Here is a 17,698-nt window from a genome sequence, read left to right as displayed (position 1 = left end):
ACTTGCCATGAGAGACAAATTAATTGATCATCCGTGTGGAGGAAGCTACTCAATGGGTGTCAGCCATGGTGGCAGCTGTCAAGAAGGATGGATCTGTGTATATCTGCCTTGGCATAGCACATTTGAACAAGGCCCTCATGTGACCACCCCATACCCTCAAAACAGTGGAGCAAGTGATTGCTGACATGCTCAATGCCAAGGTCTTCACCATTCTAGATGCCAAGTGTCAATTCTGGCCAAAACGCTATGGACAAAGGTGTATGCAATCGGGAAGCCGACTGCCTAAATACCGGCAGCCGGCTTCCCGACTGTCATATCCCGGCAAGGGTGACATGCCGGGCGTCTAGATGTAGACGCCCGCATTTCCCCGACGCCGGGAGACCGGCGCCCGGCATCCCGATCGTAGTGATGCCGGGCGCCGCGAGCGGACAGCCACGGGGGGGAGGGTTAGGTTTAGGGCTCCGGGGGGGACTTAGGGTTAGGCACCCCCCCGGGAGGGTTAGGGTTAGGCTAGGGGGAGGGAGGGTTAGGGTTAGGCACCCCCGGGGGGGACTTAGGGTTAGGCACCCCCCCGGGGGACTTAGGTTTAGGCAGCGGGGAAGGGGGTGGTTAGGGTTAGGCACTTAGAGGGGGGATTAGGGTTAGGCACTTGGGGGGGAAGTTAGGGTTAGGCACCCCTAAGGAGGGTTAGGGTTAGGGGGGTTAGGTTAGGTTAGTAGATACTCACCTATCCACGATCGGGATTTCCAGCACTGTCGGGCTTCCGCTGCTCGGAACTCTGCTGATGTCGGGCTGCCGCTGCCGGGAATCGAACCATGCGGCCGGCGGTATTTCATACCAGTTCCAACAAAGGATCATCACTCTTAATCATGTTCATGACAGTTGGCAGGTCTGTGTTTTACAGGATACCATATGGCAGTGAAGTCCTTCAGCGCTGTATGGAACATCTGTTTGAGATGACATCCTGGTCTGGACTGGTGTTCTACCATGGAGGAGCATGATCAGCACTTCCACAAAGTACTGTACTATAGATTATCTGGTCAATTAACATCAAACCTATTCCTGGCAATTGCTGTTTCCTTGTCACAGAGGTTCCTTATGTGGGTCACCTGCTCACCTCACAGGGTGTCAAACCTGACCCTGCAAAGACACTTGCAATCTAGCAGATGCCTACCCCCTCAGACATGCTCAGCCTCCGTTTCCTAGGTGGGACAAACTAGTCTCTCGCTCAGGAGCTCACTCAGGAGCTGTCTATGTTGATCGACAGCTCGGCCCGTTTTGTAGGTGGGGCGGGGGGGGGTTGGTTTCACAAACGGAGGCATTCCTTAAGGAACGCCTACCGTTTTGTGGGCGGCCGCACTGACATCAGCAGTGATGTCAGTGGGGAGCTTCCTGCTCGATCAGAGCAGGAAGCTCCCTGGGGCTTGCGGTTGCCGAGACCCTAAGGGTCTCGTCGCAAGCCCCGATGGTCGCGATGGTCTTGACCATCGCGACCATCAACCTGGTCAGTCGCTAAGCTGTGGGTGGTAACCCACAGCTTAGCTAGCGACCAGGAGGCCGCACTAGAAAAAGCAAGCGGCCGCCCTCATTCAGAGCGAGCGGTCGCTTCTTGCGACCGCCTCTGAATGAGGGCCTTTGTCCCTTAGCTGTCCCCCATCTTTCCTCCCATATTGTTTGCATAAGCTTTTGTGTGTACATTGTTCCTGCACCCACCATTGCTATACTGTTCTGCACACACACACCTGTTTGGTGAGAGAGAGCTCCCTGCGTTGTCTCTATCTGGCGGCACTAGGTCTGGGATTGCCGAAGTGTGACCTACGACCCTTGTGCCCTAATGCACACGCGCGACCATATCACATGTCTTCAACTCCATCCTCCATAGAGAGAGGAAGAGCCCCTGAGAGCCTCTATAATGGAGAGAGACAGAGGGCCTGATTCAGAGCCGCTCGTAAGCGGCCGCTCGTTTGCTCCGAGCGATGTTCGCACATCTGCGCATGCGTATGGGTCGTAATGTGCATGCGCCAACCAGTCATTGCGGTCGGAAATCGTGCGCTCGCAAAACAGCGAATGCCTGCTAATTTGAGTGACCGAATGAGGCGTTTGTGGGTGGTAACAGGGGAAGGTGCTTGAAAACGGGGAGTGGAGATCAGAACGCAGGTGTGCCAAACGGTCAAAACGGGCGTTTTAAGGGTGTGCATAATTAACAAAGCAGCGTCATCGACCACGTCACTTGGTTGTCTTTTAGCCTGAACTGCTCACAGTGATAGCGGGAAGTAAATCCTACCACAAGCACTGTGAGCAGTTCATACGCCTTTCGATGTACTCAATTAATCTAATAAATAGCGGAGATGACGTATGATGCGAATGGCCAAGGGGCGTCTTTACAAAATAGCGAGCGCATGTTTCGGACGCTCGCTCAGACATAGAGGCGTCAACAGACCGCAAAGAGCGAGCGCTCAATTTAAATATCCGGCCCCTTTTTCTGAACGAGCGAGCGCAAATAGCGTACAGCTCTGAATCAGGCCCTGAGTTACAAGGCCAGTGACCCTGCAAGTTCCATTACATCACCACCGCTATGTATATATATATATATATATATATATATACAGTATAATATATATATATACAAAAATTTCCAGGATGGGTAGTACTCCCACTCTATCCAGAAATAGTACACGCTGGTGCCTTCCTAGGTGTACCGCGGCGGGGATCCAACATAAAGGGCAGAGAAGGGGGCACTCAGAACTGTAATACCAATTCACAGCTGGTAAAGAATATAAGACTTATATTCTTTACCAGCTGTGAATTGGTATTACAGTTCTGAGTGCCGCCATCTCTGCCCTTTATATATATATATATATATATATATATATATACTCCACTGCCACCACTGCATGTATACACCCAGCTGTGTGCTCCCATTTGTCCGCTCACCACCTGGGCTACCCCATATGTCCCCGGTTGGATCTGGTACATCCATTGTATATGTGTGCTGTGTACCTGTTGTACATACCTGCTGCATTAACACTGTGACATCCTGCAAACCAGTTCTGCCTGGTTTATAAACCAAAGACCTGTCGGTTATCTATCATGTGGACTAACCACTAAAGATTGCCAAAGCGTACATAGGCGGGCGATTGTTGTGTACTGCGCATGTGTATGCATCGCAGTGCGCGTGTGCGGACACCACTGCGACCGCACTGCAATCACGGAGACCACGCAGAGCCATCTCAGAGTGATTGACAGGCAGTGAGCGAAGTCGTTTTTTGTAAATAAAATAAATGATTGAAAATATGGGCTATAGTGGAAGCGAAGTGTATGCCATGTTCGTCTGGTGAACGGCACGCATCTTGCGGTAGTTGCAGCTTTGCATTTGGTCGTAGTTACTATATTTTGTAATGAACATGAATTGCAGATGCAATTTGCAGCACAATTGGAGCCAACTGTGCATCAGCCCCAATGTGGCCAATCAGCTGGACGGCAGCGGGGCGTATTTGGCCTAACAGGTCATTACGGGATTGAATGCCAATGTCACATAACCAGAAGCTGTTACCCTATCCTAAGACAGGTTGTGTATGATATCCCGATGGTTGAGTAGCCGCCAGGTGAAATACTGATGCTGGAAGTCCGATCATGAGAGATCCCAACAGGGGTACGTAAGTATACTAACCTTACCCCTCTCACCCTAACCCTCCCTTGGTGATACCTAACCCTAACCTTCCTGAGGCGTGCCTAACCCTAACCCTCCCCGCCGGTGGTGCCTAACCCTAACCCCCCTCCCTGCGGCTTAACCCTAACCCTCCCTGGGGGGTATCTAACCCTAACCCCCACCCCTCCGCCGCGGCTAAGAGCTAAGACAGGCCGGCTTAACTTAGTGCGTGAAGCCATCTGTCGAGATTCCGGCGTCGGGATCTAGACGGGCGTTGGGATTTCAACGCCTGTCTTTAGTCCCGAGTCGGGATTTAGACGTAGGGATTTAGACAGACAGCTTCCCGGCCGTCGGTATTTCAACTACATTCCCCTAGGACACTCTCTCCCTGCTGCTGGCTGCTGTTCCCCCGGTACCACCATATAACTCACTGATTATTTTATAGAAAAATGAAGAGACAATGAGCATTACCTTAATAGAGTATGTTATCAATTTAACAAGCCTGAGCTTCCGCAGGGTTTCATGGTTGTAAAAGGTTTTACTGGGTTTGATAAATGTGTTATCCTGTGAAAACTACAGTTATCCTAGATAAAATATTCTTATTTCCTAAATGTCACCTTCACTTGCACTGTTGCTGCGTTATCTCGGTAAACAGTGTAATCTGCTGTGTACATGGCAGCAGTGATGTCAGGGGGCCGCTATCGGGAAGGAACGCTGCGCTTTGCTGTAGGCTGGTGACACTCCTGTGCTCTCGCAGTAACCTGTGGTGATTCATGTCACGTGTGGCCATCACTGAGCCATGTTTCCGTGACTAAGGAGATTTACCATGCCTCCTATAGAGCAAAAAACGAGATTCTAGCTAGTGTACTGGGTAAACAATAGCTGTAAGCTGATTGGTTGCTATGGGTAACACCTGCACTTGTCCTCTTTACAAGGTGTGACTAATCTATTATGACTGAACTGATTTGATAGGTCACATAACACGGTGTAATTACTGGCCCTGTAACAATCAGGAAGATCTCCTGATTTTTTGGGGTAGTTCCCCGCATCCCTGAAAGAGTGGATGGATCTTGGGCATCACCCAACCTTCCTAGTTATGTGGGTACGATCATGCTTACCTACTCTCCCGATTTGGCCGGGAGCCTCCCGAAAATCGTGTGGCACTCCCGACCCCCCCAGAAAAGTAGGTATACCTCCCGGCAGTCCGCCAACCCTCCGGATACCCCCGCGTATCCCAGTGGGGGGCCGATGGTGTGATTCTTGGCATTGTGTAGCGGGCAATTATGTTGCCCCGCCCCCCGTTCCACCCACATTGCCGGGTGGTATCCCCGGCCGCGCCACCCTTCTACCGCGCCACACCCACCTGCTTGTCCGACCTGGCTGCCCCCTCCGGAATGTCGCCAAGTATGGGTAAGATACAGAGTTAATCGCAGGTTCATAGAGAGGGAGCGAGGCTAAAAAATGCAGCAAATTGCGTCGTTTTAGCCCCGCCCCCTACGCACAAGCCCGAGATTTATGCCAATTTGACATAAAGAGCCCGGCTGCTCCTGGAGAGGAGAACAGAAATGTTGGCAAGTATGTTTGCCATTATTTGATATGTTATATCAGTATTGTATGTTTTTCTGTTATTAGACTCTCAGCTTATTTAAATGCTGTAGAAATTTTACTTTAGTTATTATTAATGCGCACACTGGTCACTTTCCTATACCATCTCAGGTGCCACCATCTCAACTGTTTTCATGGCATTCCATCACAAAAACTTATTTTTTTTTCTGCGTTGTGACGTTGCAGGTTTATACTATAAATTACCCTTATACTGTAGATTCCTGTGATAATTCACTTGAAATAATATTTCATACAATTTCGGGTGTTCTGTTGACTTGCTATAAAAGCTGGCAATGTGGGCAGTAGCAATAGGGATACCCAATTTATTATCAGATTGCTTAGTTTACACTTGGTGACAGAGGCTGTTTTCGTGCAGTACTCAAGATTGCTCTGGGACTGCACATGGTCATAGTTTTGCACAGAAACCTCTATTAACTTTTCTTTGTAATTCTTAAAGTGTATGGAAATGCGCCAGGCCAGCCACTGGGCGTTTCTGGCCAAAAACGGGTTCTCAGGATACAACGGGCATCATTTATCAATGAGTTTTATAATTCACATTTAGTGATAAAACTTGTTGCGTATGATAACGGTGCTCCAGCCAATCAGCTCCCAACTGACATCTGTTTCAAAAAATGACAGCTGGGAGCTGATTGGCTGGAGCACCATTTATCATACACGGTGAGTTTTATCACTCATTGTCAGTGATAATACTCGCTGATAACTGAGGCCCTATGTGTGCCAATAAACAGACACTCATGTGCCATCCTCACACAGGCTGTTGGCAAGGTAGGCTTTTGTCGAGTCACCCAGGCAATTGTACTGCATATTTTAATATATCTAGGGGATTACGCACCTTCATGCACAGGTCTTGTCTGGATTTCCCTTTTAACAGTTATTGCGCACGTCTTATATGTCTGATCCTCTATTTTACTATAGGGATGCAGGCGATAAATAGAATTGCATGATTGTTCTATAATATCTATATACATTTTTTAAATTATAGACTCACCAAAAATAAAAATAAGAAACATGCTGTGGTTGTTAGGCTGTTTCAAAATGTATTCTAATAACCAAGTTTTAAAATGTACTAATATATATTCATATATACTCATAAGAAGGATGAAAGCGCTCACCAGGGGCGGATTTAGGGGTCAGGCCGCCTTCTCTAGACACAATTATTAGTTGCCCCCCATCAAGCACTGCCCCCTTCATGTCGGGGCTGGTTCAGATTCATCTAGACCGCTAAGGGAGCCCTAACCTCACTAAGGGGTCTATTTACTAAGCAGTGTTAGAAGACAGAGTGAAAAGTGATAAGGTGCCAGCCAATCAGCTCCCAACTGTCATCTCACAGGCTGTGTTTGAAAAATGACAGTTGGGAGCTGATTGGCTGGCACCTTATCACTTTTCACTCTGTCTCCTAACACTGCTTAGTAAATAAGTAAATAGACCCCACAGCATTTTCATATTTGAGCCCTTCCATCTTGAACCTGACCAATACTTTTTTTTAACGGCATGTACCCAGATGACTCTGCATTCCAAAGGGTCCCAAAAAAGGAGACAACCGCAATGATACCTGCACTGTGCTGTCTCTTCTGTCCACAATGTGATACGTGAGAGGGGGCGCAAACAAGAATGATGCCTGCTTACATGTGACTGATGTCCATGGTAACTCCTCAGGCATTTATTGCTGACAGTTTAATCGTGTTCTTACATTTAGAACCCAAACGCAGTGTAATCACTGAGTGCTTGTCTGGACGAGCCCTTATTACGGAGCTGTTGTTAAAATGTCATAGGCAGATGTCTAAGTTGTCTTTTATTCCACTGGAAACAACAAGATCATACCATTAATGAAGCCTGGGAAAGCGATATTTGTGTAGGGTCTCAAGATAACGGCATGGGGGCGAGGTGAGGGCCTCTCAGGTCTACCCCCTTGGCTTGGCCGCACGCATGGTCACAACAGCAGGCATGCTATAACATGTGCTTCATTTATTTTGAAAATTAAACATAGTAAACATTGAACATACACCTAAATCTCTATGTAAGCTCAAACCCCTTATTATAGCAACGCGTGTGATGTTTTTTTTTTTCTTTGAAAACCCTTTTATGCCGCTGGAAAGAGTTAGACATTTCCAAGCTCCATAAGTTATATACAAAAGTCATCAACAACAAAGTGATTTAAAAAAACCCTGTATCTGAAAAACAACCTAAAAAAAAAAATCAATCTCGCTTCAGATTTTATTTTTTTTTAAGACAAACGCTCCTAAAAGTTGGTAAAGCAGTTTAATTAAAAGCATCAGGAATCTCATGCCGGAAAGCATTTGAAATCTATTTACACATTTATATAAATACAATTATTATTATATCGCAAAAAAAAAAAAAAAAAGATAATTTATTCATCAAAACCCCAGATAATGGTACATGGTGCAGACAAATGCTACAGTTTTATAATACATTTTAAATGGCCATATTTCCAAAAGAAGGGTTACGGAAAAAAAGCAAATATATTTATATGGCTTTTAAAGAGGACCCGTGACTCATGTGATGCACATTGGAGGCTGCCAAGAAGTGTCATTAGGAAGGCCTCATCCCACAAAATGGTGGCCTCCACTATGTCTCTAGGTGGCAGGTCCTCTTTAATGGGTGTCGATCCAAGCTGCCTCTCTTGATGGTCACCGGAGTAAATGGTTCTGGGAAAACACAGCATCGGCTCATGTTTTATTTACAATAGGACTTTTTTGGTCATTTTTTTGATACAACAGCAACACAATCAGTATAAAAGAAATAATAACTTGTAATGAGGATGATATAGAAGCATTGGCTGCACTGAGGATATGCCAGTGTTGGCAGATATGATCCACAGATCTGATTGATCAATCCATGAGCAACCAAATCCTGGAACAATGCTGCCAGTCATTGTGCAAGGATAAAACATAGTGTAAACCACAGCCACCAATTAGATGTTTGTTTGTTATACTGTGTTACAACAATGAAAGATATGATTGGTTCGTTCGGCTTACAGCACGGGTTCTATCTTTGGACCAGTTTTTATTATATGTGGATTAAAAAAAAACAACAACTTTGTGGGAATTTATTTTGTTCTTTGCCAACATTCTGTATTACTAGAAATCTGTATACAATGGAATTTCAAAGGGTTGGTTTATATCCAGACAAGAAAAGTATACAAGGATGCAATAAAAGAGGAATACTTGGAGGAATCATGAGGTACCTCTAGTACATTATCCCTGAAAATGATGGGTTTGTATAAACTGTATATTCGATTATTAAAGTGTAACTGTCGTCAACGCAGCGTGGCGGCATCCATTTTGACAATTCACTGGGATCAGGTGACACCATAATTATGGATTGGAATACACCATTTTGTCAGGAACTTTGGCACATTCCATATTTACTTGACAAGATCTTTTCTACTTGGCAAGTAACAAAACACAGCAGAGAGAGACTGCCATCAGGGCAACAATTTACTTTCCGGTGCAGCCAAGATGATTGGTACTAGGATATTGCACAGCTTGTCCATATGTTAACTATTATTAATCTCCTCCTATATGTCACCCGTTTATAAAGGGAGAACCTGAATTATATTTTAAATCATGAAAATATCTTTGATTATTGCAACTGAGCACAATAGATTGTGTGAAAAATGAAAACAATTAACGTGTGGAGCTTTACTGCCACCTATTGGCTGCCTAGGTGTATAGCGAGCAAACCATTAACAAGTGGGCAAGCTGCATTAACCCATTTGCTGCCAGAGAGGACCACTTTACTTGTCTGGCAAGTCTGCATTGCTGATGTAACCATTTTAAACATAGGTGACGCTTAGCCTGTGAAGGATGATGCAAAATGTATACTTTATGGGCCAAAGTGCAACTGCATCGTACTAATAAGCCCAAAAATATATTTATATATATTTTTTTCATTATTTTATATATATATTCATCCTATAAAAAATGTTAAAGAAATCAAAAGGGTCTTAAATAAGCCTAAACATGTGCTGCCTGCAGCCTCTTATTTTTTTTAATTATTTTTTTTTGTCATTATTATTTTATATCAAACACTGATCTGAAAACCTGTTTTCAAATACTTTTCAGAGTTGACCTGCAATAAGTACATTTAAATAAACTTTTTTTAAAATTATCCTGCGTTTCGTTTTTTGTTTCTAAATTTTATTTATTTTTATCAGCCAGTGCCATTAATAACCTTATAAATTCCTTGAATAAACCTGCTCCTTTCTTTAAGTATGGAAATAAGTGGAATTACAAAAACAAAAATATTTCCTTTACTTTACGATATAAGAGCCATTGATAGATACAGTATGTATTGTATTGTATAGATGGAACTGGTTTTCGGAAGATGTTGTATAATGTAAATTCAGCGAAAGACAACCGTCAGGGCAATATGTACCACGTGACTATGTGGCAATAAGATGGCAAGAAAAAATTATTATTTTTTTTTTTTTTATGTTCTTGAATTACATAGAGAGTAAAGACCGGCCCATTAGCTGATAGATAGAACAGGTATTGTACAGATTGAACCGGATCTCGGATGACGTTGTATAATGTAGATTCAGCAAAAGGCATCCATCAGGGGAATATGTTTGACGCGAAAATGTGGCCAAAAATTCCATAATAAGTTTTTAGTTTTTTTTTTATATGAGTTTTTAAATTACATACATAGAAAGTATGGATAGCCGAATTTGTCTCTCTGGTGCGTGTTCTCTGATTCTTAGCTGCACTAAAAGAACATGTATTTGACCGTAATCTGGAAAGGAGATGTTTGCCTATTTGTTTTGAAAAGTGTGCAGTTAAAAGATGTTTCTGTTAATGTGTTTTATTTTTTGGACTGGTGGATGGACTAAAACAAAAAAAAAATCTATATATCAAAATCGAAACTGAAATAGTCCTAGTGCAGTTATAGAAATGTATTAAAGCAATGATAACAGCAATCTGTAGAATAGAAGACTGTCCGTATTAGCTAAACCCCATATCCTGCACTGGTGCTCGACATATATAATATGTGGGATGCAGATATGGTGCTACCGTTAGGCAAATCTACAGTAAGTAACTGCACTGAATGAGTGAGTGACTCACCCCGTGTTTGTAATGTCCCCTTGGTGACCGCGCTAGGTGCGCTGTCCATTAACATGGAGAAGAATAGTCACAAGACTGCGGCCTATCCATTAGGAACCAGGGAGGATACTGAGCTGGTGCTTGTGTTTCCTGGTACACTGGGTAAGATGTAGCAAGAATATAACACTAGATTGTTAACAGATCCAGTGCTGTATCTTTACCCTTTCCTGCTCAATAAATGACAAGCTACAGATGTATCAACACACACCTATCCTCAGATTGTACCAAATTGCTCCGTTTGGCATGCCACGGACTTTGGCAATTTACCCGCGCCATCTGACTTTTGTGCTACTTTATGCCAATTCCTATTAGTGAATTAAGACGCAAAATTCAAGAAATAGTACATAATCTTGGTAAAAGGCAGATGTGCTATATGACTGACTGCCGCCACGCATCTTTATGTTTTATCTGCTACTTCATACCAATTCCTTTGCAACAAAAATTATTAATCTTAAGTACAGTACTTAGTACATTATTAGCTACTAATTACACTCTTAGCGAATTACGACACACAGTTCTGGAGAAAGTGCTCAAGCGCGGAAATCGCTACTCGTGGCGGATCATCTAAAGTCGTGACAGGCGTCTCACGCCATATGGCACAAAAATATAGGTGTATGAGGACACATCTGTACCAGTTTGGCTGTGGCTGAACAGTACTCCAGACTTTTTTTCTCTAAAATCCATAAAGTTAGACCAACTAGCAATCAGTTCAACATCAACACATATCTCAGTTTTAACACGAGCGTATGATCCAAAATAAGGCAGATAATATCTAAAGTCAAACTTTCTGTATAAATAAAATATGTATTAATAATGTCTGCTTTCCATTGGAGGAAGAAGTGTGATATCTCCAGATTTTGTAACAATAGCATTACCACCAGTGGTATCACTGTATTGAATAAAGAGCATCAGTATGAAGTAGGCGTTGTAACATTGTATCCGTTGGGGCACTTGTAATTATCTGGCTCTGCAAGTAAACTGAGGGCCAAAAAAAAAAAATCAGAACAAATAAATTCTCCAAAATAAAAATTGAAATGTAAACAATATTCTTGAACAACTGGGATAATACAAACAATAAAAAACCCTGAATAATATACATATTTTAAATAAAACAGGAACATCTCCAAAGGGGAGTTATTATTCAAATAATTACATGTTATCGCTCAATATTTAAAAAAATAAAATAGAAAAAAAACAACATGAAATACAACAATACAAAGTTTATGTAAAAAAAAAATGCAATTATATCTGTAAGATATAAAATTAAAATAAAGCACGAAAAAGGCTTAAGAGAAATAAAAACCGGACAAACAAGGTTTTGTAGCATACAAAGTAACTGCAATGAGGATGGGGCTGCAACTTGCTTGTGTTACACCAAGTAACCACTAATTTACAACTCATCATAAACTCAGTAGCCCACATGAATGCGGTGAAATGTTCAAATAATTTAGGGTGAAAATAAAAACAGTCAACCCTTTACATCTCCTATTTTTCCGCCCCTAAAGGAACACATTTGGGTGCCAAAATTAGATAGTATTCCATGTTCCTTCCAAAATCTGTATTGGAAATGTACAATAAAACTGTTAAAAGTCCTGCAACATGTCACTGTTGAAGTATATACTGTATATACGCATTAAATTCTTTCATTTCTTCTATCCAGGTGACTTCACAGCATCTAAAGATCAGACAAGTCCCTCAGTTCTTCGCTGGGAACCTTCACCTCGTCTGTATATTGTATTCACATATAGACTTCTTAAAACTTGACTTGTCAGTCCCCACTCAGTATGGCCTCCACACTGCTTCCTCCAGCCTCGGCGTGGTGCCCATGTTGGTTGGGGAATTGCTGTGGCTCCCTTCTGTCTCTACCACGTCGTTTTGGTTTGGAAGGTTTGGGTTTAGGAGAGTGGACCCTGTAGAAGCGTTAGTGCAAGGAGGAAGGATGCGAGGTGGTGACCTGTCTCCTCCGGACATCATGGAAAACTGGTAGGACCCTGCCGACGCTCCGTAATATAGATGGTATGACGGGGAGCTGGTCTGGAAGGGGCCTCCTTGAGCCTGAGAAGATCCTGGGTATGGAGGCGGTAAGTAGGTGTGGTACCTCGTAGCAGTGGTCATGGCTGACATACCGATTCCTATTCCTGAAGTGACCGGCGTTGGGGTGTAAGTAAACGCCCCTGGATAGTGCATACGTGGATCTGAAATTGATGGGAGGGCGGAGAACTGACGATCGATGCCAACCCGAGGGTCGCTAAAGGCTGTCAGGTCTGAGGCACCTGAAGGGAATATGCAAACAAAAACACGATGAGAGAGAGAACATGGATTATACTGTATATATCTATACATTCAAATTGATTTTCATTTACGCTATTGGGTTAGTCACTGTCATTGCTCAAAGGCAACCAATCAGGCATTTGCTTTCATTGGCTAACTTACACTAGACAGAGAGAAGCTGAATTCTGATTGGTTGCTATGGTTGTAGTGCACCTTTGTGCAATTTTACTGAATGGACAGTCACAGGCTGCCTGCCCTTAGCACTCCAATTTCACTCTTCCGCCTATCATTCTGAACAAGCTATAAACCAGAATGACCTTTTCTGGAGCACATTAATCTGTTTATCATCTGAGAATGTGGAGGAGGAGGAGGAGGAAACTGGAAATCTTTCATTCATGCATTTTTGTGTCAGACAAAAAGTCCCTCTTTATGCAGCTGATAACAAGCAGCCTATAATGTGCTGCGTGATAAGGGCTCCTGGCTCACAAAACCATAGAGTAGGAGGCATGAGTGTCTGCCAGAATGATAACACACTAATGTCTTTGAATTAGTGGCTTGTGATTCCCTGGCACCCATCCTCTCAGAGGCTAGCTAGCACAGCCTCCTGGTTATAGATATCCTGCCCCAATCTGATAGCAATACTGGTGGCAGATAATGGCCGATTCATGCCTCACACCTGGTTCCCCGGCAGCTGCTGTGAGACTTACCACAGCCTCCACCAGTAGCAGTGACTCTGGGATTAATTTACTAAGCCTTGGATGGAGATAAAGTGGAAGGATATAAAGTACCAGCCAACCAGCTCCTAACTGTCATTTTTCAAACACAGCCTGTAACATGGCAGTTAGGAGCTGATTGGGCAGTACCTTATCTTCGTTCACTTTATGTCCATTCAAGGCTCTCTCCTTAAATGAATACATTTGAGTACAGGTGTATCCATAAGGGATCGGTATGTATCACCGCCCGCCGCGTGTCCGGCTGTTCAAATCCCGACAGCGCATGCCCAGCAGGGGTGAAGATCCTGACTGTTGCTAAAGGTAAGTAACCCTAATCTTTCCCCCCTAACCCTCTCTTAGGGGTACCTAACCCTAACCTCTCCCCCCAGTGCCTAACCCTAATCCTCCCTCTAAGTGCCTAACTCTAACCCCCCCTTCCCCGCTGCCTAAGTCTCCTGGGGGGGGGCCCTAACTCTAACCTCCCCTTTCCCTAGCCTAAACCTAACCCTCCCGTGGGGGGTGGCTAATCCTAAATCCCCCCGGGAGCCCTAAACCTAACCCTCCCCCCCCCCCCCCCACAGCTGTCCACGCCCTGCTTACCCTTGATCGGGATGCCGGGCGCCAGGCTCCCCTCGTAGGTAAAATGACAGGCATCGGGATTTCTACGCCTGTCATTTGTACCTTGCCGGGATTAACAGTCGGGAAGCCGGCGGTCGGGATTGCGTCCATAACCTGATTGGACAGCTGCCACTGATCCATGTCAGCTGTCCAATCAGTTTTATTCATGCGTTAGCCTGAATTCTATGGAAATTCCTAGTTTATCATGGCAAGGCGCTTCGCACACTTCATTTCTGGTTATAGAGGCGTGACCGATAGAAAGAGGCGTGGCTACAGAGAGTTGGCAGCCTGCTGCAAGTACCGCAGTGTGGCTGCAAACTGCGTACTGGGGGCCAAACATACAGTACATACTCCAAATACTACATACAGTAATTTATTATAAAACAATTATTAATATAGTGCCTACATATTACAAAGGTACAAAGGGCCTTACAGAGAGGTCACTAGATCATCCAAATCAGTCCCTGCCACAGGGGATCTTGAAATCCATTTTCCCTACCGAACACTAGGGTTAATTTTGTCAGCCAATTACCTATCTGTAGTCTCTGCAGTGAGGGAGGAAACCAGGAACCCATGGAAGAACATACAAACTCCGCACAAATGGCACAACAGTTATAGAAGCGCCTTCTAGATGCAGGAGCCATTTTATGTGCTTTTCGTGCTGGAGATGGCTTTCTTCATATCTCAATCAGTGAGTCCGGTCTAAGGGGAGAAAGCTGGGCCCCTGCGGTCCCCATGCACTCGCCTATGGTTTCCGATTGTTTAAATGTTAAAATTGACAATAATGGGAATGTTTCTTTCTAGTAATGAGTGTATGAAGGTTGGTGAAACAGGTTTGAAAACAACTGATCTAAGAATGTATTGGGGTAGCACAGCTGGCGTAATGGCTAGCATTACCTCCACGGTCTTTGGTTTCATTAAGGCCAATCTGTGTGGAGTTTGCATGTTTCCTCTGTGTTTGCTTGGGTTTTCTCCAGACACACTGGTTTTCCCCCGCACTCCAAAAACATACAGATAGGTTAATTGGATTGTGGCAAAAAGATTAACCCTAGAGTACATATGGTAAGGAATATAGATTGTAAGCTCCACTGGGTCAGGGACTGATGTGAATGACTAAGGCCCGTATGCAATTAGGAGCGAAAAGGCCGTTGCCGGACTTTTCGCTGTCTTCGCCGCTTTTCTGCGTAAAGAAGTATCGTGCTCGTCCCCGCGTATCCCCGTATTCAATTCCAAACAGGCGAAAACGGGACCCGGCGAAAAGTAAATTAGCGAAAAGTGCTGTCATTTTTGGGGAAATCAGCCTGACAACCTCCAAAAGATGCTCTGACATGGGGGATCACTATGGGTACCCCCGAATTGCCCTGCTGAAGGTATTTGGGGTTTTTAAACAGGCTCAATAGATGCTAAATAGCGTCTTTGCGTAAGTGGTGCAGAATAGCATTTTGAAGGTTTTTTTGGTGAAAATAACAACTCCCATCAAATTTGGGTTATATGAAAATGGGCGCAAGCATGTTTTTAATTGGCTAAAGTGAAGTGTTAAAAAAAGCGCTAAAAACGCACCTTCAGCGATCAGCTAAACAACAAACAAACCTGGGGCGCACTAGGGGACCCCACTGAGTCTATTTCGCTACTTTTTGAATTCGTAGCCCCACTTTGATTTTTTTTCGTCCACTTTTTCAAAGTGCTTTTTTGTGTGTCCTTAGTGGGTTTTCTGGGGGTTTTTGACGCAGTCAGCAGGGGGTTTCCAAAGGGTGCAGGGTGGTTCCCGCAACATTGCACCCCAAAACCCCAATTCTGCACTTTTTTCCGCCAGGTTTTCATAGTTGAAACTTTTTCGCCTATTATATTGCATTGCGTTATCCCGCTGGCGAAAAGACGCTACAATTGAATACGGGGAAAAGTTGAAACCGGCGAAAATGACGTCATCTGCAAAAAAGTATCGCCGAAACTGACTTTTCGCTTCTAATTGAATACGGCCCTAAGTCTCTGTAATGCGCTGCACACTACGTATCCACTATATAAGTAATTGTTATGAAATAAGTTATTCAGACAGCTGACTGCGCAGTCATACATGTTAAGGACACACAAAGCCAGCGCTAAACTGGTCCTTATGGCATACATGAGGCTGATTCTGAGGAAACACAGATTTATATATACCGGTAATCGGTGTCTCTACCTGTCTGGGACACTGCAATACATTAGCCTACAGTAACACCTTGAGAAACTCTATCCATGTAAATGATCCCTCAGAAGGCACTTGTCATTTATCCTTTAACACTGATTACCGAGTACAGGCGCATCCCAGCAGCCCGCGATCTCTTTCATGCAGAGAATAAAAAATATTCAACGGAAACAGCCAAAGTCATTAAGACTACAATAATTACTTCTCATCTCTGTCTGTCTGGCTCGGTTACGTAATTGCAACAAGCGTGGTGAAGAATTAACTCTCAATGCCTCAGAGACCTTGGGAGGCAAAGACGGGAGGGTTCCACGCTGTCACGGAGGTTTTGGATGAGATAAAAGAGTTTCAGCATATAATGGCCGGGATGTACTAAGCATCGCATTCGCGTTGCGGTACGTCCCGCTTGTGTTCTGTTACATACCATGGTTGATTACCACGGTATGTACCTAGAATATCGAAAAGGACTGCTCTCCCGATAAGAGCTGTCCTTTGCAATGGATCCGGAGAGAGGGACTTCCGCGCTTAACACCCAGAAGTCCGCCTGGCGTCCTTCTGAGCGGGCAGCAGGGATGATGGGAGGGATCCGACTGGATCTCTCTCAGGAGAGGCGTTCTGTAAAGAAGCCTTTCTATTGGGTTAACGCCATCTGAAGATGGAGTTACCCATCGGGACAAAGCACCAGAATGCATCGCGTTCCGGTGTTTTGTACACATGGGGAATGCGGTAAAAACTGCATTTTCGGGGGTTTTCCCTTTAGTACATCCCGCCCAATACCTAGTCTGTAGGATTCTGGAGGCCGCTTTATACCAGGGATCTGCTGAAGCTTCACCCACAGAGCAGGTCCTCTTCTTCTACTATTAAAACCTTCATGGAGGTGGGAACTGAAGGTCTTACCACCTCTCCTAGACAGAGACGGTCAAATGGCCATGGCAAAAGAAATGTGCTTGGAAGATCTCTGGTTCCAAAAGTGCTTATGTCTACGTGACCTACTGTAACAACACAAAGTGTAGGGTTTGAGTCCTGGCACCAGGCCCTCTGGCCAGAGAATCGAGTGATTCTCCCACCAGTTCAAGGGGTCTTTTGAAACCCGTAAGAGGAGGATGAGAAGAAAGACAATGTACCACCTTCACAACACAAATGAATGCGCCGTGTCTGTCTACAATTTGGCAGCCGCACACCGTGCTGTGAGCACGAAAACAAACAAGCCCCCAGGTAAGACGTGCTGCCCAGACAGGGTGTGGCGTCTGTCTGAAGACAACGTTTTTGTTTTTTTTTCAGTTTACACTACTTCGATGGGAAGTCACCGTACGGAATTTCTTGGGAATTCTATTCTTACAATATCAAAGCATTACAAACAATGCTCCCTTTATATCTGCTTGGTGCTGGTGAGCAGATCATTTTGCACACTGCTTGGGACCTTACATCGATGGCGCAGTCCTACAGTACATAAGGTGGTCGCCTCATGGTCAGCGACCGCACACACAGGCCTACAGCGGTACATTTCAACTAGATTATT

At 44.4% G+C, this 17,698-nt stretch overlaps 1 protein-coding gene across 3 annotated transcripts in view; it reads right to left on the bottom strand.

Annotated features, from left to right (window-relative positions):
* Positions 1-7,255: 7,255 nt before the first annotated feature.
* Positions 7,256-17,698, bottom strand: part of RUNX1 (RUNX family transcription factor 1) — a 104,978-nt gene continuing 94,535 nt past the window's right edge. For all 3 annotated transcript variants that reach the window (XM_088443169.1, XM_088443170.1, XM_088443171.1), the window contains one exon: positions 7,256-12,671. In XM_088443169.1, coding sequence (XP_088299295.1) covers positions 12,178-12,671 — 494 coding nt within the window. In that variant the 3' untranslated portion in view covers positions 7,256-12,177. The remainder of the gene's footprint in view (positions 12,672-17,698) is intronic.

Source organism: Taudactylus pleione, unplaced genomic scaffold, assembly GCF_031769625.1.
Source record: "Taudactylus pleione unplaced genomic scaffold, aTauple2 ptg000327l, whole genome shotgun sequence".
Taxonomy (NCBI): domain Eukaryota; kingdom Metazoa; phylum Chordata; class Amphibia; order Anura; family Myobatrachidae; genus Taudactylus; species Taudactylus pleione.
Note: the sequence above shows the minus strand (reverse complement) of the source record. Positions and strands in the feature narration are given on the sequence as shown.